General features: G+C 47.1%; 1 protein-coding gene across 8 annotated transcripts in view; it reads left to right on the top strand.

Moving 5' to 3' along the window:
* Positions 1 to 17,894, top strand: part of LOC126525087 (cholesterol transporter ABCA5-like) — a 201,818-nt gene that overhangs the window by 11,402 nt on the left and 172,522 nt on the right. For 6 of the 8 annotated variants that reach the window (XM_055067517.2, XM_072287325.1, XM_050173149.3 and 3 more), the window contains exon 2: positions 8,246 to 8,314. The exons of 1 other annotated variant lie outside the window; for it this stretch is intronic. In XM_055067517.2, coding sequence (XP_054923492.2) covers positions 8,246 to 8,314 — 69 coding nt within the window. Of the gene's footprint in view, positions 1 to 3,469; positions 3,566 to 8,245; positions 8,315 to 17,894 lie in introns of those variants that run through there. One more of the 8 variants, XM_072287326.1, reaches the window with a different exon arrangement.

The following is a 17,894-nucleotide window of genomic DNA, read 5'->3' as shown; positions in this document are numbered from 1 at the left end:
CCACCGTGCCACCGAACTTCGCCTCCGATGTGGCACCTTCGCCCCCGCATATACAACAATCTGGAAATCCGAGGTCGAAGCCGTTCCCACGGTAGCATCTGACGTTGGCCCCATTCATCAATTAGTCCAGGTTGTCAGGTCCAGGTAGATGGATCTTGTGTTTACCCGTCAACTTCCAGCGTCAATGCTGCGTTGACTTCTGGATGGGAGCTGATGAAAGGGGGGGTAATTAATGATCTTCGCCGTGTTGAGACGTAACAAGGTGTTGTAATTGCATTTTGCACCATGTATTTCCATGTCCTTTTCGTTGAACAGCTTGGCTAATGTTAGCTGGTACACAGGGTACATAGGAAAACACTAACAATGTAGCATTTCTGTTTCCTTGAGGCAGTCGTAGACCTTGGTCGTAAATGGAAGACGGTCTAGTCCATAGTTCTAGTTTGATTGTCTTGCAAATATGGCGCATACTCCCTATTGGGAATTGGCAGTAAAACCTGATAAAATTGTATAATATATTTAGTCCTGTCCAGAAAGCAAATGAAACAGTCGGGGGAAAACCAGAGGAAGAGTAAAATAATGCACCGTATAATTTAGCGAAGAAATCACCAGAAACAAATAGGATTTCCTCAACCGCTGAGCGAAAATCACAATGGAAGTGTCCACAAGAAGAATCTCGCAGAGACGGAATGTTAGGGAGGGAAATAGCCGGTTCAATACTGTGAAACGGTGCGTGCAAAATAAGTTTCAAAGGGCGTCTTATCAGGCCACATAGCAAATTTTGTGTATGCGCTGGAAGTCGTCACGTGCCCGGAGTGCTCTACAGGAAACATTTTTCGAATTAGTTCATTAATAGCAGAGACAGAAATATTTGAAGTGCCGCGAACCCATGATTTCCAACGCCCCTCTATTATGGAACTTGCTGCTTCATCGCATAGACGACAGAGACGGATGACCGGCAAATCTGTAGGCGTAGTATATTAGATGGCTATGCATAAGCCGATACGTTACGGGAATGCTTGCTCGCGTGTGAGATACAGCGTGCGCTAATCGTGCAGTCAGCAGCACTCAAAGATCAGCGAACAGTAGGAGGGGCCTCAGGGAGATCATCGCTTTAACATTAGGGGTTTGCGAATATTCAAAATTTCGAATACGAATCAAATGGTTCCTGCTATGCGATTCACACTGGATTCGAAAATTCAGTATTCAAAGTTGTCGAACATTCCTTTCTTTGGAATATATGAGGCGTAAGTACACTTATCGTCGTTTCGAGGGATATAGAACGATTGATTCGAGGACTGCTCCAAATGAGTCTGGTGCAGGATAGCTGCGATTGTTGCCACATAGGCGCAGTTTTCTTAGTAAACAAACGGGGCAAAATAACTTCTGCCAACTAATTTCCTGTGTGTATGTGTGTATGTGTATGTGTGTGTGTGTGTGTATGTGTGTGTGTGTGTGTGTGTGTGTGTGTGTGTGTGTGTGTGTGTGTGTGTGTGTGTGTGTGTGTGTGTGTGTGTGTGTGTGTGTCATACTTACCTTGGGAAGTAAAAAAATAATGCGTAGAGAAAAACATGCAGCATTTCAATTAGTAACTTCTTAATTACTAACTTATTATCGCTAATTGATTGATATGCAAATACGTAGACATTCGATTTGCCTAGGTTAGTATTGCAAAGTATGTTGAGCTTATGGTACAGATAAGTAACACGAGATCGGCGATTACCCCTAGTAAAAATGCGGATGGCTTAATTTTGTACGCGTAGCAGGGAAGTAAGACGAGAGTCAGGCTTGTTTCCATTAAGCTATACAATAATTTAGATCGCTACGGATGAACGCGTGGTAGTGATCAAATTATGCATATCAAAATACGATCTATAAGCCTTGAGTAGCACGCTAATTTCGTAAGAACGTCTTCTTTGTGGTTCTTGGATGTGCAAGTTAAGCTTTAAGCGTGAATCAAGCCCGTCGCGAAATAACGAACAATGGTTGGAGGGATAAATAGCATGCGTATTAATAAAAAAATAAAGCGCCCGACGGAAGACGGCGCGCTTCCTCCCCGCTTTCCTCCCTTGCGCGCGCGAGATCGAGCCGCGCGCACATACAGCACACGGCGCGCACCAGCGATTTATTATCGACCTTGGGACTTCATATGGAACATCACGGCGACGGCGACGGCAGAAATGCGCCTGGAGTGTGCATGTAATTTCTTTCACAATAATAAAAAGTGACACAACTTCTGTGTCATGTATAGACCTAGAATTAAAGATTACGAACTCAGTTTTGGAAGGATTAATGCGAGGTTTATTTTTAACACACCATGGTGTGTTAATGACATTTACGAGATCGGCATTAAGAGAGGTCATACGATAGTTTAGACAATTACCCGAAGACATGAGAGCGGTGTGTCGTCGGCAAATAGGATGCATTTCGTCGTTGTGGTTAGACATATCGGTAGTAGTAAGAGTATCAGCGGACCTAGAATTGAGCTTGAAACGTGGTTCTGCAGGGCGCAGCAAAACTAAGCGGAAAGAAGAAGGTACAGAAAGAGCGCCCTTTCTCTGGCGCTCTTGCTGTCCTTTCTCACTACCGTTTAGTTATGCTGTGCCAGAACTAGATTTAAAGCATAAACCAACTATCCCAACACCGCATTCTAGAAATGAACGTTGTGGGGCACCGATGCTAGTTGTCTTTCTGTTTGCCAGCAAAAAGACAACCAGCCGCTCACCGTTGCGTAAGTAAATTTGAAGGCGTTGAAGAGGGCTTCCTTCAATGCCGCAAAAAGTTTAGAGCAGAGAATGTCACGATTAATTGTATCAAAAGCTTTAATGAAATCTAAAAAGAAAAATCAGAACCAGCACAGTTGCCTTTCTAAAATAAAATCTACCGCTTCCTTAGTTAAATTAGTAAAATCTTTCTCTTTACCGGCGGTGACGACGTCACTGGTATAACTTACTTCCAGCACGCGATCCTCATTTTGCTGCATCATCTTTTCTGTTGGCGTTACATTTACTCGCAGCGTTGATGTCTTTAACCGGGGCACGCGCCACTCCGGTTAAAAGAAAACGACAGCGCTGCAGCAGTTCAGCCTGCCTGTGTTGTCACGTTTTGCTCCGTCTTCTGCTACAATATCACAACTCCCATTTGAAAGCGGCGGCTACCAGCAACGCACAGAACAGGCACGCTCTGTCTTGAAAGGCAACCGCGGAAAGCACACGAAAGAAACAAAAAATCTGTCTTTGCCTAATTACGTGCACGGATCGTTGCTGTCGGCAGTCAATTCCTTTTCCCTCTATTTAACTTCTCGTATAGCGCCTGCAGGTAGATTCTCAATCGACCTGCGGGAAGGAAAATGTAAAAAAGAAACAGAAGGACATCGTCGCGAGCATTTGTGAAGCGCCTTGCGCACCTGGGGAACAAGGCAAGGCCGCGTGCGCTGTAAACACCCAGCGCACACGAATTGAGCTGTCATTCGGTGCGAGTCGCCGGGATGCGTTCCGCAGGGGCCGAAGAGCAGCTTCAGCCGCTATTGTTCGGACACCACAGTGAGTCGCCGGACGGAGGCTACAAGGTGCAGTTTGAATGTGCACGCGTATAAGAAAACGTTGTGCTCACCGTTTATATATAAGCAAAGCTGCGTGTTTTTTTTTCAAACAAACGCTCATAGTATACAGCCACGAAGTGCAGAGGACTTTCGTCGACATCTACTGCTCTTCGGTGCCCGCCATATGATATTTGCCAAGTAACCGTTAGAATTACTTCAAGCACATTTTTCATATTTGCCACGTAACGAAAGTTTTCCCGTATATTTTTTTCTTTTTTCGCCACTGTGCAACCTTTCAATTGATAGCCAGCGTTTGTGTTGTCGTTTTCAATGTCGTGTACGCCTGCATTGTGTGCCTTCTAACTGACGTATCTCCACTTACTTATGGGCAACATATCATATACGTGGCATAGTGCCTCCCTCTCAATCTCAGTTTTGGCTTATATCGATTCTGCCATGTTACCGATGGAACAGGGGTTGGGTATTCTTACGGAACATTCCGGCGATCGTCCAGTAAGGTAACACGCTACCGAAACGTCAAAGTTTGTCAGCACGACCTCTCTCTCTCTCTCTCTCTCTCTCTCTCTCTCTCTATTTGTTAGCTCCTCTGGCCGCGAAAAGGTGCGGTGCAGTTGGAAACGTTCACACAAAGATAACAACGTCCGCAACAGTGAGATATAATCCAAGAAGGCGTAACGGTGTTTCTAAAAAGGTTTATTAACTTTAGCATTGTTTGGGAACGTTGCCCACTTTGCGGTTTGTACGTTTGAGTCTAATTTCTTTCACCCATGGAGTGACCCAAGGAAAAGGAAGGAAGGAAAAAGTGGAGAAGGGAAGACTGGGAGGTTAACCAGTCTAGATCAACCGGTTTGCTACCCTACACATGGGAGCGGGATGGGGGGGATGAAAAATCGGGAGGAGGGAGAGAGAGAGCACATAGCACAGCACACACATCGTCAGTTACTGTCCGTCACTCTTGCGTGGTACGTGACATCACTGTCACAGCCGCTTGTCCAAGCCCGTCTCTTTCATAAACCGAAGTAGTCCCTTCGTCGCTTTCAGCTGCGATGTCTTCTGTCGGCGACATGTGAAAAATCGTTTCAACTGACAATGGTTCATTGTCAAGGTGCGCTAGAACGGACGCCAGGGACTGTCTCTGAACATTATATTCAGGCCAGTCGCACATAATGCGTTCTAGCGTCTCGTCGCAAAGAGGCATTGCAGAGAACGTTGTCGGCCCTTCCAATCCGAAATGTGTAAGATTTCGTGAATGCCACCCCTAGCCATAAGCGATAAAGCAGAGTGGGCTCTCTTCAGCGGAGTCCAGTTGGCATACAGAGATGCATCAAAGAGAAGTGACCGAAGTTGCCTGCTGGCTTGGGCCCCTGGGTACATGTACTGGCTGGTGGCTTGCCTAGCAGAAAACATGAGTCACTGTGGCCGAATAGACAAGTTACTGCTGGTCGCTGTTTATTCCAGAAGACATCTTGCGTCACGCGGGCGTGTGATATTGGGTATTTGCAAGTGAAAGGATCGTTAGAAGAGCCGCTGCACAATGCCTCGCAATGTTTTGTTTTCTATTCATCGCCTTGCTTGACAGGCTTTGGCAAAAGCCAGTGAAACAAAATATGGTTTTACGCAAAGTGTGAAAATGGGCGAATTTAAGGCTTGTTTGTCTGTGCGTTCGTGCGCGCGTGTGTGTGAGAGAAAGATAGATTCATAGATACAGAGGATGAAAGGGGAGCACCTCTCTTGACGCAGGCGACACCGTCTCTGACACAAGAGCCGGAATAATCGTGCACTCTGAAAGTATGCCTATACTTATGCACTAATAGTTATCTTCAGTCTCTTAAGTGACTGGATATTTTTTTTCCTACTTTGAGTGTCAATCACTTGCGTTCGCTGTGTAATTGTTCCTTGTTGAACGAACAATTGTGGTTTCAAGTATTTTATGGTTGCCAGCGTTCTCTCCGAGCAAATGTATTCCATTAAAGAAAATGCAAGGAGAAACAACTTTATATTAGAATGCACTTTCGGTAAAGTCATCAGTACACGAGAACTTTTCAGCTTTTCATAAGCCGCATGAATACGTGACTCCTAAAATGGCGTTCCGGATATGTGGAAAGAATTACTCATTCAGCACTATAGAGAAGACAAAATTAAATTTAGGTTCTTGCGCGCCAGAAACCCGATATGATTATGAGGCACACCATAGTGGGAACAGCGGATTATTTTCCCCACCTAGGTTTCCTTAACGTGCACCGAAACCTATAGGTACACGAGCGTTAATTCTCCCTTTCTTCCTTTCTTTCTTTCTTTCTTTCTTTCTTTCTTTCTTTCTTTCTTTCTTTCTTTCTATATTTATTTATTTCGCCCCCATCGAGCGACACGTCCTTGATAAGACATACTCGGTATATACGTGTATTCACACAACCGTATTTGGTTAATATGGCAACAAAAAAAAACACATAGTTACCACGGAGACGATAAACAAACGAATAAGAGAAGCAATACAAGTTCCTGTCTGCCCCTTTCCCTTTTCCTCTTCAGAGCTACTTATAAATAATACCGGCGGAGTTCCACTGTCCTCGCAACGGTCGCACGATATCGTCGATTAAGAGTGGCGATTCCTGACGGCGCACTTTGGGAGAAGCAAACAGGCTGTGTTTGATGCGGTGTGTTAATTCTGCAGTTCTAGCAGATACATTTGGGCTGCCCTCGGCAGGAAATGTCCTCCGCCTGCCGACCTATTGAAACGCGCCTTTCTTTTTTTCTTTTTCCTTTTTCCCGTAATCACTATCGATGACTTACAAAGAGCAAGATTCACGTTTCCGGAAGACCGCGCTACACGTGAATGCCAAAACAATGTGTCTCCACGGCCCGTGGCTGCGGTGATGTGAATTTGAAACAATATGTTAGTCTGGAAAACCCCTGTGTTAATTGTTTCACAGTTCTGTTATGGCCAGTTTCACGCTATTTGAAGAAAAGCTAAACAATACAAAATATAGATTTAGCTTTATTAGGAAATTACAGTTCCACAACACAAAGAAAGGGGGTAGGCACCATCAACGACAACAGAGCCGGATGACCGGCAAATCTGTAGGCGTGGTATATTAGATGGCTGTACATAAGCTGATACGTTTTAGGAATGCTTGCTCGCGTGTGAGAGAAGTGTGAGCTAATCGTGCAGGCAGCAGCACTAGTGATCAGCGAAGTGCAGGAGGGGTCTCAGGGAATGCTTCGGTTTAGTATTTGGGGTTTGCAAATATTCGAAATTTCTTATACGAATGAAATGAACCGTGCTATCAGATTCGCATTGTATTCGAAAATTCACTATTCGAAGTGGCAGAATATTCGTTAAATTTCGAATATATGAGGCATGAGTACGCTTATTGAACTTTCGAGGCATACAGAACGATGCATTCGAGAGCTGTTCCGAATTATTCTTCTGCAGGATAGCTGCGCTTGTTGCAGCAGAGGCACAGTTTTCTTAGCAAATGCACGAGTCAAAATAACTTCTGCTGGATAATTTCCTGCCATTCGATAAGAACAGCTGGCTTTTAGGAATCCCGTATACGATTTTTTTCCTGCTCATTATTTTGCCAGTCTCATCGCGTCTGCGTCCGTTTAAAACAGTGTGCGATGCTGTAGCATTACACTTCCTTCCTTAAGTCAACACCCTGTATTTGGTAACATGCTGATCCATTGCTTCTTTAATGTCACTGTCATGGTTTCCAGGATAATGGATAATATATTACAGCGAAGCTGTATGCGGCTAGCCGATTCGTCCGTCCGTCTGTCGCCTGTAGGCCGAAAACTTCTCCGCCGCAACTCCATGCGCATGCGCAAAAAAAAAAAAGAAGAGAAGCTCGCGATTGGATGCGCCATAGTGACGTAGTTGCTCTTCGTCGCAGCGGCCGAGCGCACGCACAGCAGTTTCTCTCCGGCTCCAAAACGGTTAGGCCACGCGTCATACGAACTCTTTAGGAGCAGGCAGCTTTCAATCAGCAACGTCGCGAGCAGAACCGGGAACGAGCTCGTCTACGCCGTGCTGATGCTGCAGCCCGGGCACAAGAACAGGCTCGTGCAGCCAAGCGCAAGCAGCAACTGCGTACCGAGGATACGGCAGCCTACCAAGCCGTCGGGTAATGAACCGTCGGGATTAACCTAGCGATAAACACCGGGGCCACACGGTCCAGCTTCGCTGGTTAACCATCCGTATGGAGTGCTTGGGCAACGATATTTCGTAGGTCGCTTACATAGAAGATTGTCCAGCTGTCTTTTTTTTTATCATTTATGAGCTCCTCAGTTGCCCGAAAATCTAACTGTGAACGGCACTGCATCATGTGTCAATGTATGTTAAGCCTGATTTCATTTTTCACCATATGGATCTTACGCAAACTTCTTGTTGTTTTATTCAACATTCTAATCGATATAAGATGGTGATCTTTGTGAAAAATTCGTACTTAATTCAATTAAGAAATTTCGCTATTAGAAAACCCCTCTTTAGCGTATGTTTCTATAGTGTATAGTACGTGATATTTTACAGGAATATCTAAAATATTTGTTGTCGAGCTAACATAAACCAAACATTGGTGCGGAGATTTCTAGGTGTCTTTTAAGCGTAGCCCCAGCTCGCTGCAGCTTTTTTTAAACAGGCCAGATCGGCATAATTTACCGGGTTCTTCTACTCTTGTCTGTGCGCAGGCCAGAGCACGTGGGGATGGATCGGCAGTGGCACCTCCGAGTTCAGGACCCAGGCTCAACGGTGACAGCGTAAGCGTGTGTCATTCTGGCTGCGCGCGTCATGTCGCGAACTGTTATGATCCCAATGACGTCAGAAATGGTACCTTTGGCTGTTCGCCTTCTCTTACCGAAATGTCGCAGCTGACTGCTGGAGAACGCTTAATCATTATTTTTCTTTTCTGCTGGGTAATTTTGGTTTCCACATTCAAAAACGGGGGGGGGGGGGGGGGGGGGTGTAAGTGAAGTCACTTAGTTTTATTTTTTTTTCTTATGTTTATTGACGATTCTAGACCTAGCAACCCAAGAAAGGTTACTGCTATGTGAGCACCTTGAATAACATGTCATTATAGCTTGTCTGCGAGCCAGTTTCGGTTTAGCTTCCCAGGAGGTGTACATTTCGTGACGTCATGAGGCACAAGTTGGTCACGTGGAAGCATCGAACGTGCCATTTTGGCCCTCGCTCGGTCATCTGCTATGCTGCTGCACGCACAACGAGCCACACAATCGAATTCATACGACCTAAAATGAATATTCAATATTTTAATAATAAAACTTAGCTGCATGATTACCGATGTATTTGCTCTTCAAAATATGGTACGGGTAACTCCAGTCATCTACGAACAAGGCGCAGTTGATCTCAATCGACTGAGGTATGCAACATTTTTTTAGCCTTGGTTCAATTTACGCGAAAGGTCCAGCATATCCTCCGCTCGCACGTTCGTCGCAAAGAGCGTTGTAGAATTAAAATGGTCAATAATCGCTGACTCTCGGGGTTTATTGGTGTCTGATCGGAAGAGGCGGCATCGTATAGCCGGTGGGGCAAAGGAGTCGTTTTACTCTCGATTATATACTTGCAACGGCCTATAACATGATCTATCTATACGCACCAGTGTGTTCACAGCTTCCCTATATGACTGCTGACACCGGTGGTATAAAAGTTACAAACATGGGATAAGGTGCCTCAGAAAGGCTGCCCACCGTTCGAATAGGAGGATCCGTCTTCGTCGAAGGCACCGGAGATAAGAGGAGAAGCAGAGAGCTCGTGAGTCAGCACTATATGTCTGAAGCCGTTTTTTATAGTGGAGCTGTTAGAATCTCGCTGGGTTTCTCTTGACGTCCGCAGCTTCGCCGAGCTGGGGGAGAGAGAACTGAGAGAGAGTGAAAGCAGAGCGTAAAAATAGCATCGCGCAGCATAAGCGAAGCGGTGAGGGTGGGTGGAGCCTAGCGTAGGACAAGGAGCGGCGCGTACACAGGTGGTGTGACGTCATCGCAAACACCAGAGACCAGCGGAGCTGGGGGAAGCCCAGCAAAAGTTAGACTAAGTTTGCAGTTTGGCACTACTCTACTGCGAAAGCAGAGCCATGCATAATTTGTGTGTGTGTGTGTCTGTGTGTGTGTGTCAGTGACAGACGTTATGGGCTAACTCCTCCAATCGTCTTGTTGTCCATGGGGCTCCGTCGCTGGAGTCCCAGAGTGGTGCTTCGCGATTATATTATTTAAGAGAAATAAAGGTAGCAGTCACAATACCCCTTGAGGATACGAACTCAGGACCAACAGACTCACTGTCTCCCCACTGCAGGGTGGAAAACTGGATATTTATCTTCCAGTTAAACCTCCCCGCCTTTCGCATCTCATTATCTCTCTCTCTCTCTATGTTGCTTGTCCTAATATTTCTCCGCTGCGTCCCTTTAAGGTAATGACCTCGTCGTTTTGCCCTTGCCAACAGCGTGAAAACAATTGCTTTTGTGAACGGCGGCCGGGGTCTGTTTTTTTTTTTGTCGTTCTTATATGACAACGATCGCTGCGCAGCCTCGGGCACAGAGGGTTGACCTTCAGTCAATTTTTTTCTTTCGAACGGCGCCGGTGTAGAGCGAACGGCGTAAAGGGGCCCCAAACTGCATTTTGACGAAAAGTGTTTTGCCTTGGCAGGGGCGATTCTATGCGTGGGGTGTTGAAATAAATATGTCCCGCATTAATATATTGAAAAAAAAGTATACCTGACCCAGAGGACATGCAAAGAGAATGCGTGTATATTTCCCAAAGAGGGCGGACTTCCGGTGTTCCTATGCAAAAAAAAGGGTAAGGCGTGCAGACACGGACACAACAGAAGAGAAGTGGACGAAACGAACGCCACTTCTCCCCCGCTAGGCTCCATCCGCCCTCACCGCGTCGCTATGCTGCACGATGCTATTTTTATACTCTGCTTTCACTCTCTCTCTCTCCCAGCTCGGCGAAGCTGCGGACGTCAAGAGAAAGCCAGCAAGGTTCTAACAGCTCCACTGTAAAAAACGACTTCATACATATAGTGCTGACTCACGCGCTCTCTGCTTCTCGTCTTATCTCCGGTGCCTTCGACGAAGACAGCTCCTCCTATCGAAATGGTGGGCAGCCTTTCTGAGGCACTTTACTCCTGTTTGTGGCGTTCATGTTGTCCCCTTCTCTTCTCTCGTGTCCGTGTCTGCACGCCTTACCCTTTTTTGCATTATGAATCTTTACCAACTAGCTCAGCTTTTTGTCATTCTAAGCTTCCGATGTTATTGATATGGTAACCAGTGTCAACCGAGTATAGCGCAGGTAGAAAAACTAGTGTATGTCCATAAAAGTTGACCCTAGCAGTATAACTAGCCACCGTCGAAGCACTTCTGAACCTCGCTGTGGACGCGGAACAACGCGAAACGACTTGCGTTTGCGGAGGCGGTCAGATCAAGTAGTGAAGGAACAACATTGAGCACACGTATCGTAATAGTTCCAGATCCAGATATATGTAAAACGCAGAAACGCTTTCGTGAAGCAACCATTGATTCTGCTTCAACGAAATGTGTTTCATGTACGAGAAAATGCTAAATTCTAGGGACTGTAGGAATCGGTATTTTGGTTTAGGGTGTGGAACGTTTAGTACAATTGGTATGTTTAAGAAATTCAAGCGTGAAGAAAGCAAGGAAATCAATTTTATTCAAGGTCCTGCAGGCCACGAGAGCTTTGGGGCTCTCATGGAGTGGGCGTCTCCCACGACGGAAACGGGAAGTTGAGTTCCCTGGCGGCGTCGTGGACCTGAAATTTGCAAAACCGTGACGCTGCAGCAAGAACAGATACCGAAGTTCACTAAAGTTATTATTGGTATATTGCAGGGTGGTGTATCACACAGCAATATTTTTGGCTTTAGCTGCACTATTAGGAGCAGTTTACAGAATTGGGATATCTATTTTTCATTGCTGAGCTACAGAGTTGCAAACGTGACAGTCTTATATCAGACTGTTCCTTCAAATTTTGCAGTTTTAAACAGTTATCATAAAACATTTTACGACCTGAATCAATATACCGCTTCCTACAGTCACTAGAGATATTTTCCCCTTTAAATCTCAAACCTCACTCAATTCGGTGCAGTGGTTGCCGAGAAGAACGCTTTCTCCGTTCGCATGTATTTAGATACGAGTCCGGCCGAGCTACATAAACTCTAACTTCTCTCTCAAAACGAAATTCAAAGACTAATTGTAGAATTGTGGCATTATTCTTTTGTGAGAACAGTGGCTAGGGACGCATTCAAGGTTCGACAGTGGAAGATAAGGGAGGCTCCTGGCACAGCGTTCTCTGGTTTTTTAAAACAAAGAATAAAAAAAATGACCAACGCTTCCCCTACCGGAGAATGGGGGCAAGCGAAGCTTGTGCTGCCTACGCCTGACCTTCGTCACGGTTAACTTACCCACAGGTAACGGTGCCGGATTGCTTCGACCTCCCGCTCCCTCAGTTCGGAATCTTCTCATTGCTGTCGGGTTGCCTCACAGCTCTAACTCTTGCTACGTTTCGCCTACGACGCGCGGTATAGCCGGCGCGGATGCAACGGACGCCGGGGCTTCGTTCAAAGCGGCGGACATTTTAGCCCGTTCAGCGCTGCCGCAACGCCTCCCCGCCAAGCGCGTCCAGGCATGTTTCAATGCCACGTGTCTTCGTGTGCGCGTGTGTGTGTGTGTGCATGTTGGTACCCACGCTTGTCAAAGCGCGGCAGCCGGGGAGAGGAGCTCCCCCAACTGTGAAGTGAGGAGGTCTGACCGGCGCCGGCCCGGCGGATGCGTCATCTTCTAGTCTCAACGTGCCCGAGCACCGTCGTCACGTGGCCTCTTCCCAAGCCGTTCCTTCTTGCCCTCGACTCCGAGAGTATAAAAGCAGCTGCCCCCGGACGCCGAGAGAGGCTCCGATTTGTTCTGTCGAGTAACGTGCTCTCCCGTCTCTCCACTTCGGTCGACCTGACCGCCCGCTCTTTTGCGATGCTAGAATAAACAAGTTGTTCTGTTAGCAGTCGACTCATCCTTTGCCAGCGCCTTCGGATGCTTCCAGTTGTGCCCCAGGCCGCCAGGCCAACGCTACCCTTGGGGCTTGCGACCCCATATTGCAACACTCTCTAACGGCCGGATCGGTGCGCCGACGGCACGCCCTTTCACAGGCAAGCTCTCGCCTCCGTTCGTAGAAGGCTGCCCGTTCCTCGGGGGAACGCACAACGCGTGGCCGGCCCATCCGTTTTCTGAGGCTGAACTGAACGGAAACGAAGCCGGTGCAGCGTGCACGAAATCCGTTCCTGCCCTTTCCCTCCCTGGCGGAAACGAAACGGCTCTGATTGGTTGCGTGCGGGGCGTGAGCGCGCGCTAACTGGAATCCTTGCTAATTACTCACGCTTCGGCGCAAGCGCAGCTGTCAACTCATAAAACCGCCCTTACCCGCAGCTGCTCTGCTCTGAGAGCAACTGGTTCTTTTGTGTGTGTGTGTGTGTGTGTGTGACCATATCACCACCGAATTGTAAGCCAAACTGTTTCTGGTTTCTGTTAGGCACATATGTGGAACCTGTGCCGACGCCATCCGGTATAGGGGGGGGGGGGGGGGCACGAAAATGGCCCGTTTTGAGCGATAAGATACGCGTGCCTGTATTATTATAGGCACCGCGTAAATACCTGCATCAACGTGTGCTTTAGCCCGGTGCGTCCAGCCAAGCTATGTCCATGGCTTTTCGCGTTGTCATGAGCGCATGCTCTGTTACGTTCCAGCCCGCCGGTACCCAGTGATATTAAGAGCTGGACCCACGTGGCTCAAGATGAGCGGCAGATATGCTGACGCCAAACGGAGGCATGTGCTACACTGAAAATTGTTTCCACTACTCGATATAGGCTGTGCGTTGCGGCGGTGCTGTTGGAAAAGCGGAGTTCGAGCGCCGCTGGTTCTCCGCATGCATGATATTGCCACGTAGCGCGTTGAGCATTCGAGCGAGCAAACTGCGTTAGCACTCTCGCAAAAAAATTCACGCGACAACGTCTTGCTCTTGCCATTCTGTTCTCCTTCCAAGCATGGCAAAAATTATCTTAGCTGAAAACTTTGCCGTCCTATCTTTCAGGGAAGAAATGACAATAATGAACGTTCCACCTGTACGTCGATACTATATATAGCGTGTCAGAGTGCATTTGGGCTTCAATGTGGAGGAGGGCATGGTGAAAACGTGAGAATAAGAGCGTAGTGCCGCGCAAGACGGGCTTCGCGGCAACTATGACTACGAGATGGCGCCAGAGTGGCACGCGCCGTGTGTTCACCGATGACGTCATTGATATCATATGTGGAAACAAAGCGCTGCATGAGCGGAGGACTGTCTGCGGCGGCTGCTGTGAATCGCGCCCACGCGTCACCCACGCGCCGCCTCTAGTGATCACCCGATTAGCGAGGCAGTTGCGTCACACTTCACTCCGTTTGCAACGTGCCGCAGGAGACAGATTGTTCGCGCCAGCCAATATATCACGAAATGTTAAACACGTATGGAGCTGCGCTTAAATTTCGCATGAGGGTGTGTCGTAATAGTCGGCAAAATTTTTTGTTTGCTCTTTCTCTTGTGTCTATTGCTGAAAAAAAAATCTCATCAATTAGGTAAACCTGAAAACGCAGGGTCGGAATCCATGACGTCACAGGTAGTTCGTCCAGGAACCTCTCAGATACAGTATCATTGCAGCCCTCCAGCATTTTCTGCGTCTAATTTTCCGGCTTATGAAATCTGCGCTCATGGTAGTGCGTATTTTGAAAGCATATACTTGTTTAACTTATTCTGTATCCCTTCGGTAACTCTAATTCGCTTGTTAATCTAATATATTGCTCTATATATTGATCGAATATATAACATCTTTCCTTACTTTGCGTCAGACAAGGGACGTCCGTTTTCAACAAAAACGCGAAACCAGAGTGAATATTAAAAAAAAATAATGTTATGCACTTCTCACGTACTATGGGAATCGACGTAAGCGAAGCTTTCTGTGCTGTTTCGATCTGTTCATTGACGATTTTTGGCGGGGATGTTGACGGCCTGCGACAGTCGTGATGTGATGTTAAATGTTACCTTGCATGCACCACTTGTATTCGTCTGCGTAGTGCACAGGACGCACGAGCGAGACGTGCTTGCTCGAAGAGTTGTGCACCGTTGTTCGTAGCCTGCGAGAAAGTTGGCTCTGTCACCCCCTCAAACGGGCGAATCGTATCGCGGCTGAATTGTTGATTTGCTGGACAGATGCATGCGTGTTGTCGTCCTGACGCTGGAGTGCTTTATTGCAGCTTTGCATCCGCACGCCCTGCGTCAGTTGTGCGCATGTATGTACAAACTTTGCACGGAGAGTATTTTTCAGAAATATCAGAAACGTGCTGTATCATACCTTGAATTAAACTTTTTTTACAGTTTGTACGCAACTGTTGCCATGTCTAGTATTTAAGGTCATAAGTAATTAAGTAACTGATGTAGTAATTAAGGTCATAGCGCTTAATTGGCACGGTCAAGACGACAGGACGATCGCTATCAAGTCACCTCCTGTCGTCTTCATTGGCCGAGTCAATTCAGCGCTATGACCTCAATTGAGTGTTATCTGAGGTTAAAAATGTGTGCTTTGTATATTATTTCTATTATAAATGTCTATAAGTTATAAGCGTTAAAAGTGTATTGTTCATAGTATTTCAGCTGGGCATTCATTCCTAATTATAATTAAGAAAACTTATTGTGTAAACCTTTAGCTCTTATATCTTTGTGATACCTATCACTGCATTGGATACCTATTTCTGTTTTGCCGCGTGGTGCTGATGTATTATTATACCTGCATGTACTACCTGTACGCCCACCTGCCGTGGTCTCAGAAAGAGACTGGCAGTATTGAAAATAACAATACTGTAACGAAGCAACCAGCCCAAAAATTTGTGCGCCTAGTAGTAGCGATTCTATCATTGAAAAGACCCCAAACGAAGCCAACTTTTTTCTGACGGCGCCTTTCCCTTTTGCCGCGATCATCCGTGCACAGCTTCTGTGATGCTTTTTCAAGGGGGGGACTAAGGCGTAATTGAAGCCGTTCTGAGGGCATTGTGTCGATCGATGGCCAGGTGGTTCCAGAAGGCATTGTGACAACGACCAGACAGCTCCAGAGAGCACTGTGGCGACGCCGATGAAGTTGTCGCTCAAGAGGGCTCACAGACGCCTCTTCCGCGTCCGTACAATGATAATTATAAACGTTCTCGACCACCCCCCGACGCGACGTGCAAGACAGCGACTGCAGCAGCAGCAGCAGCAACAGTGGAAAAGTCGAGGGAAGAGGGAGAAAAAGCTTCGCTTTAAAAAAACTTTGTGCTCATTTTCTCTAATTCATTTGTATCATCTGTCCCCTTCTTTATTAGAGGTCTGAGTCGATCACCTTCCAAAATAATTTCGTCCATCCACCCTGTTCCAACAGTGACGCGTCAGACACGCGCTATGGCTTTCACAGTCCCGCGATAAAATGTCCAATTCGCGAGGCTAGTATTTCTAATCATTCACCGCTTATCAGCTCACTCAACTGGGACTCGGACAAAACCAATGGCGACATAATTACTGCGAGCCCGTCGGTATAAACGCGCATACATGTGCCACCGCTTGGTTGCACATGTATCGTGCGAAGAACGCGAGCCGTGTTGTGTAAAAAAGAAGGAAGAAAAAGTCGCAGTTCCGCCAGAAAAGCGAAGCATTGATTACGATAGCAAATTATTAAACGGCAATGCGCAGCTAGGTTAGTAGATTTATTGGCTGTATAAACTGCTGTAAGCATTCCATTGCTAACTAAATTAACAAGCACGGTGTCACGCGCGCACAAGCAAACGCAAACACATTTCACTGATGAAGATCGGCAGCAGTGGCGAGCGAAGTATCCTTCGGGCTGCCTGTCATTTCAACCAGAACTCGGCGCGCGAGAACGTAGCAGCCACGAAGCCATCGAGCATATCGGGTCGACTAGCCTACAAAGCCACCGCAGCTCACCTCCAAGATAGGACGAGCGCGGCCGCGTTCAGCTGCGCCATGCGCAACCGAGGCTGGAGTAGAAGCGGAGACGCGCGCAACTGTGACCCTGCCCCCTCCCAGCACGTGACATCTCCTCGCTCCCACCCTTGCGCGCGCAAAATGTCAGCACGCTCCTTCCCCGCGTTCCTTCCCTGCGCGCGCGAGAAGAAGCCACCGCGCCGAGCCGCCATCCTCGTCGGCTCACCTTCGCATGTTTTCCCTCGCACCTGCAGCACACGGCGCGGGGCCGCGTTCTCATCGCACTTGGGATTCGTACAGAACATCACGGTGAAGCCGACCGCGACGACAGAAATTTGCGCGTAGTGTCCGTGCAGTTGCTATCTTAATAAAAACGATAACAATAAACGCAGAAAGCTCTCGCCTTGTACAGGGCAGCACACGCGAGGACATGGCTTGAGCACCGTGGCCCGCCAGCTGCGTGTTTAGGGAACGCTGGCAGCGCTATTCTGGGTACTTGCTCTCGCGAGGGAGCTCGTGAAAGTACTTCGTAGCACTGAAAGGCACGCGTGTAAACTCGCGCAAAAGTAGAACAAAATGACAACACAAACAGCATATATATATATATATATATATATATATATATATATATATATATATATATATATATATATATATATATATATATATAGAGAGAGAGAGAGAGAGAGAGAGAAAGAGAGACGTTAGTAAGAGCAGTAACCGCTCGCTGGAGAACACTATGTGATCCATAACAATCATTCTCTACCAAACCAAGCATGCTTGGCATTACGTGGTTTTCAACAGTTTTCAACTATGGTTAGTTAAGTATGCTTCATTTTTTAGCGAGTTCATTCTTCGCACTCCCACGCGGGAGAATATGTGCAGTAGAGCTAGGTGCGCGTCGTCACTGCAGCGCCGGGCGCTTCCGGAGAATGACGTCAGAGGAAAAATTCGCCCGGGCCGCGAGCTTGCGCTACCGAGCTGCTGTACCGAAACGCCTACGACTCCGTGTTTGAAGTACGCGTACGCTTATAGAGGCAGCGTAAGCAAACATCCCGCGTGTGTTCGACGTGTTAAAGTCTGGCCGTTGCTTTGACGTTTGCTCTGTACGTGCATCTAGGAGTACGTACTTTGTGCATCTGTTCTTACAGAATCGTCTATTTTGAGGCTTAGCGATTACCTTCATGCTTTCTTCGTTGCTATATGAACAAACGGTCCGAAAATTGACGAGCGCTTTAATATTCCCCTTGTGCTTGCATACCGGTTTCGTTATTTTTTCCATCTCCTCAGCTTTTATATGGTCTGAAGAGGATCACCCGC

Source organism: Dermacentor andersoni, chromosome 3 (assembly GCF_023375885.2).
Source record: "Dermacentor andersoni chromosome 3, qqDerAnde1_hic_scaffold, whole genome shotgun sequence".
In the NCBI taxonomy this organism is placed as follows: Eukaryota; Metazoa; Arthropoda; class Arachnida; order Ixodida; family Ixodidae; genus Dermacentor; species Dermacentor andersoni.
Note: the sequence above shows the minus strand (reverse complement) of the source record. Positions and strands in the feature narration are given on the sequence as shown.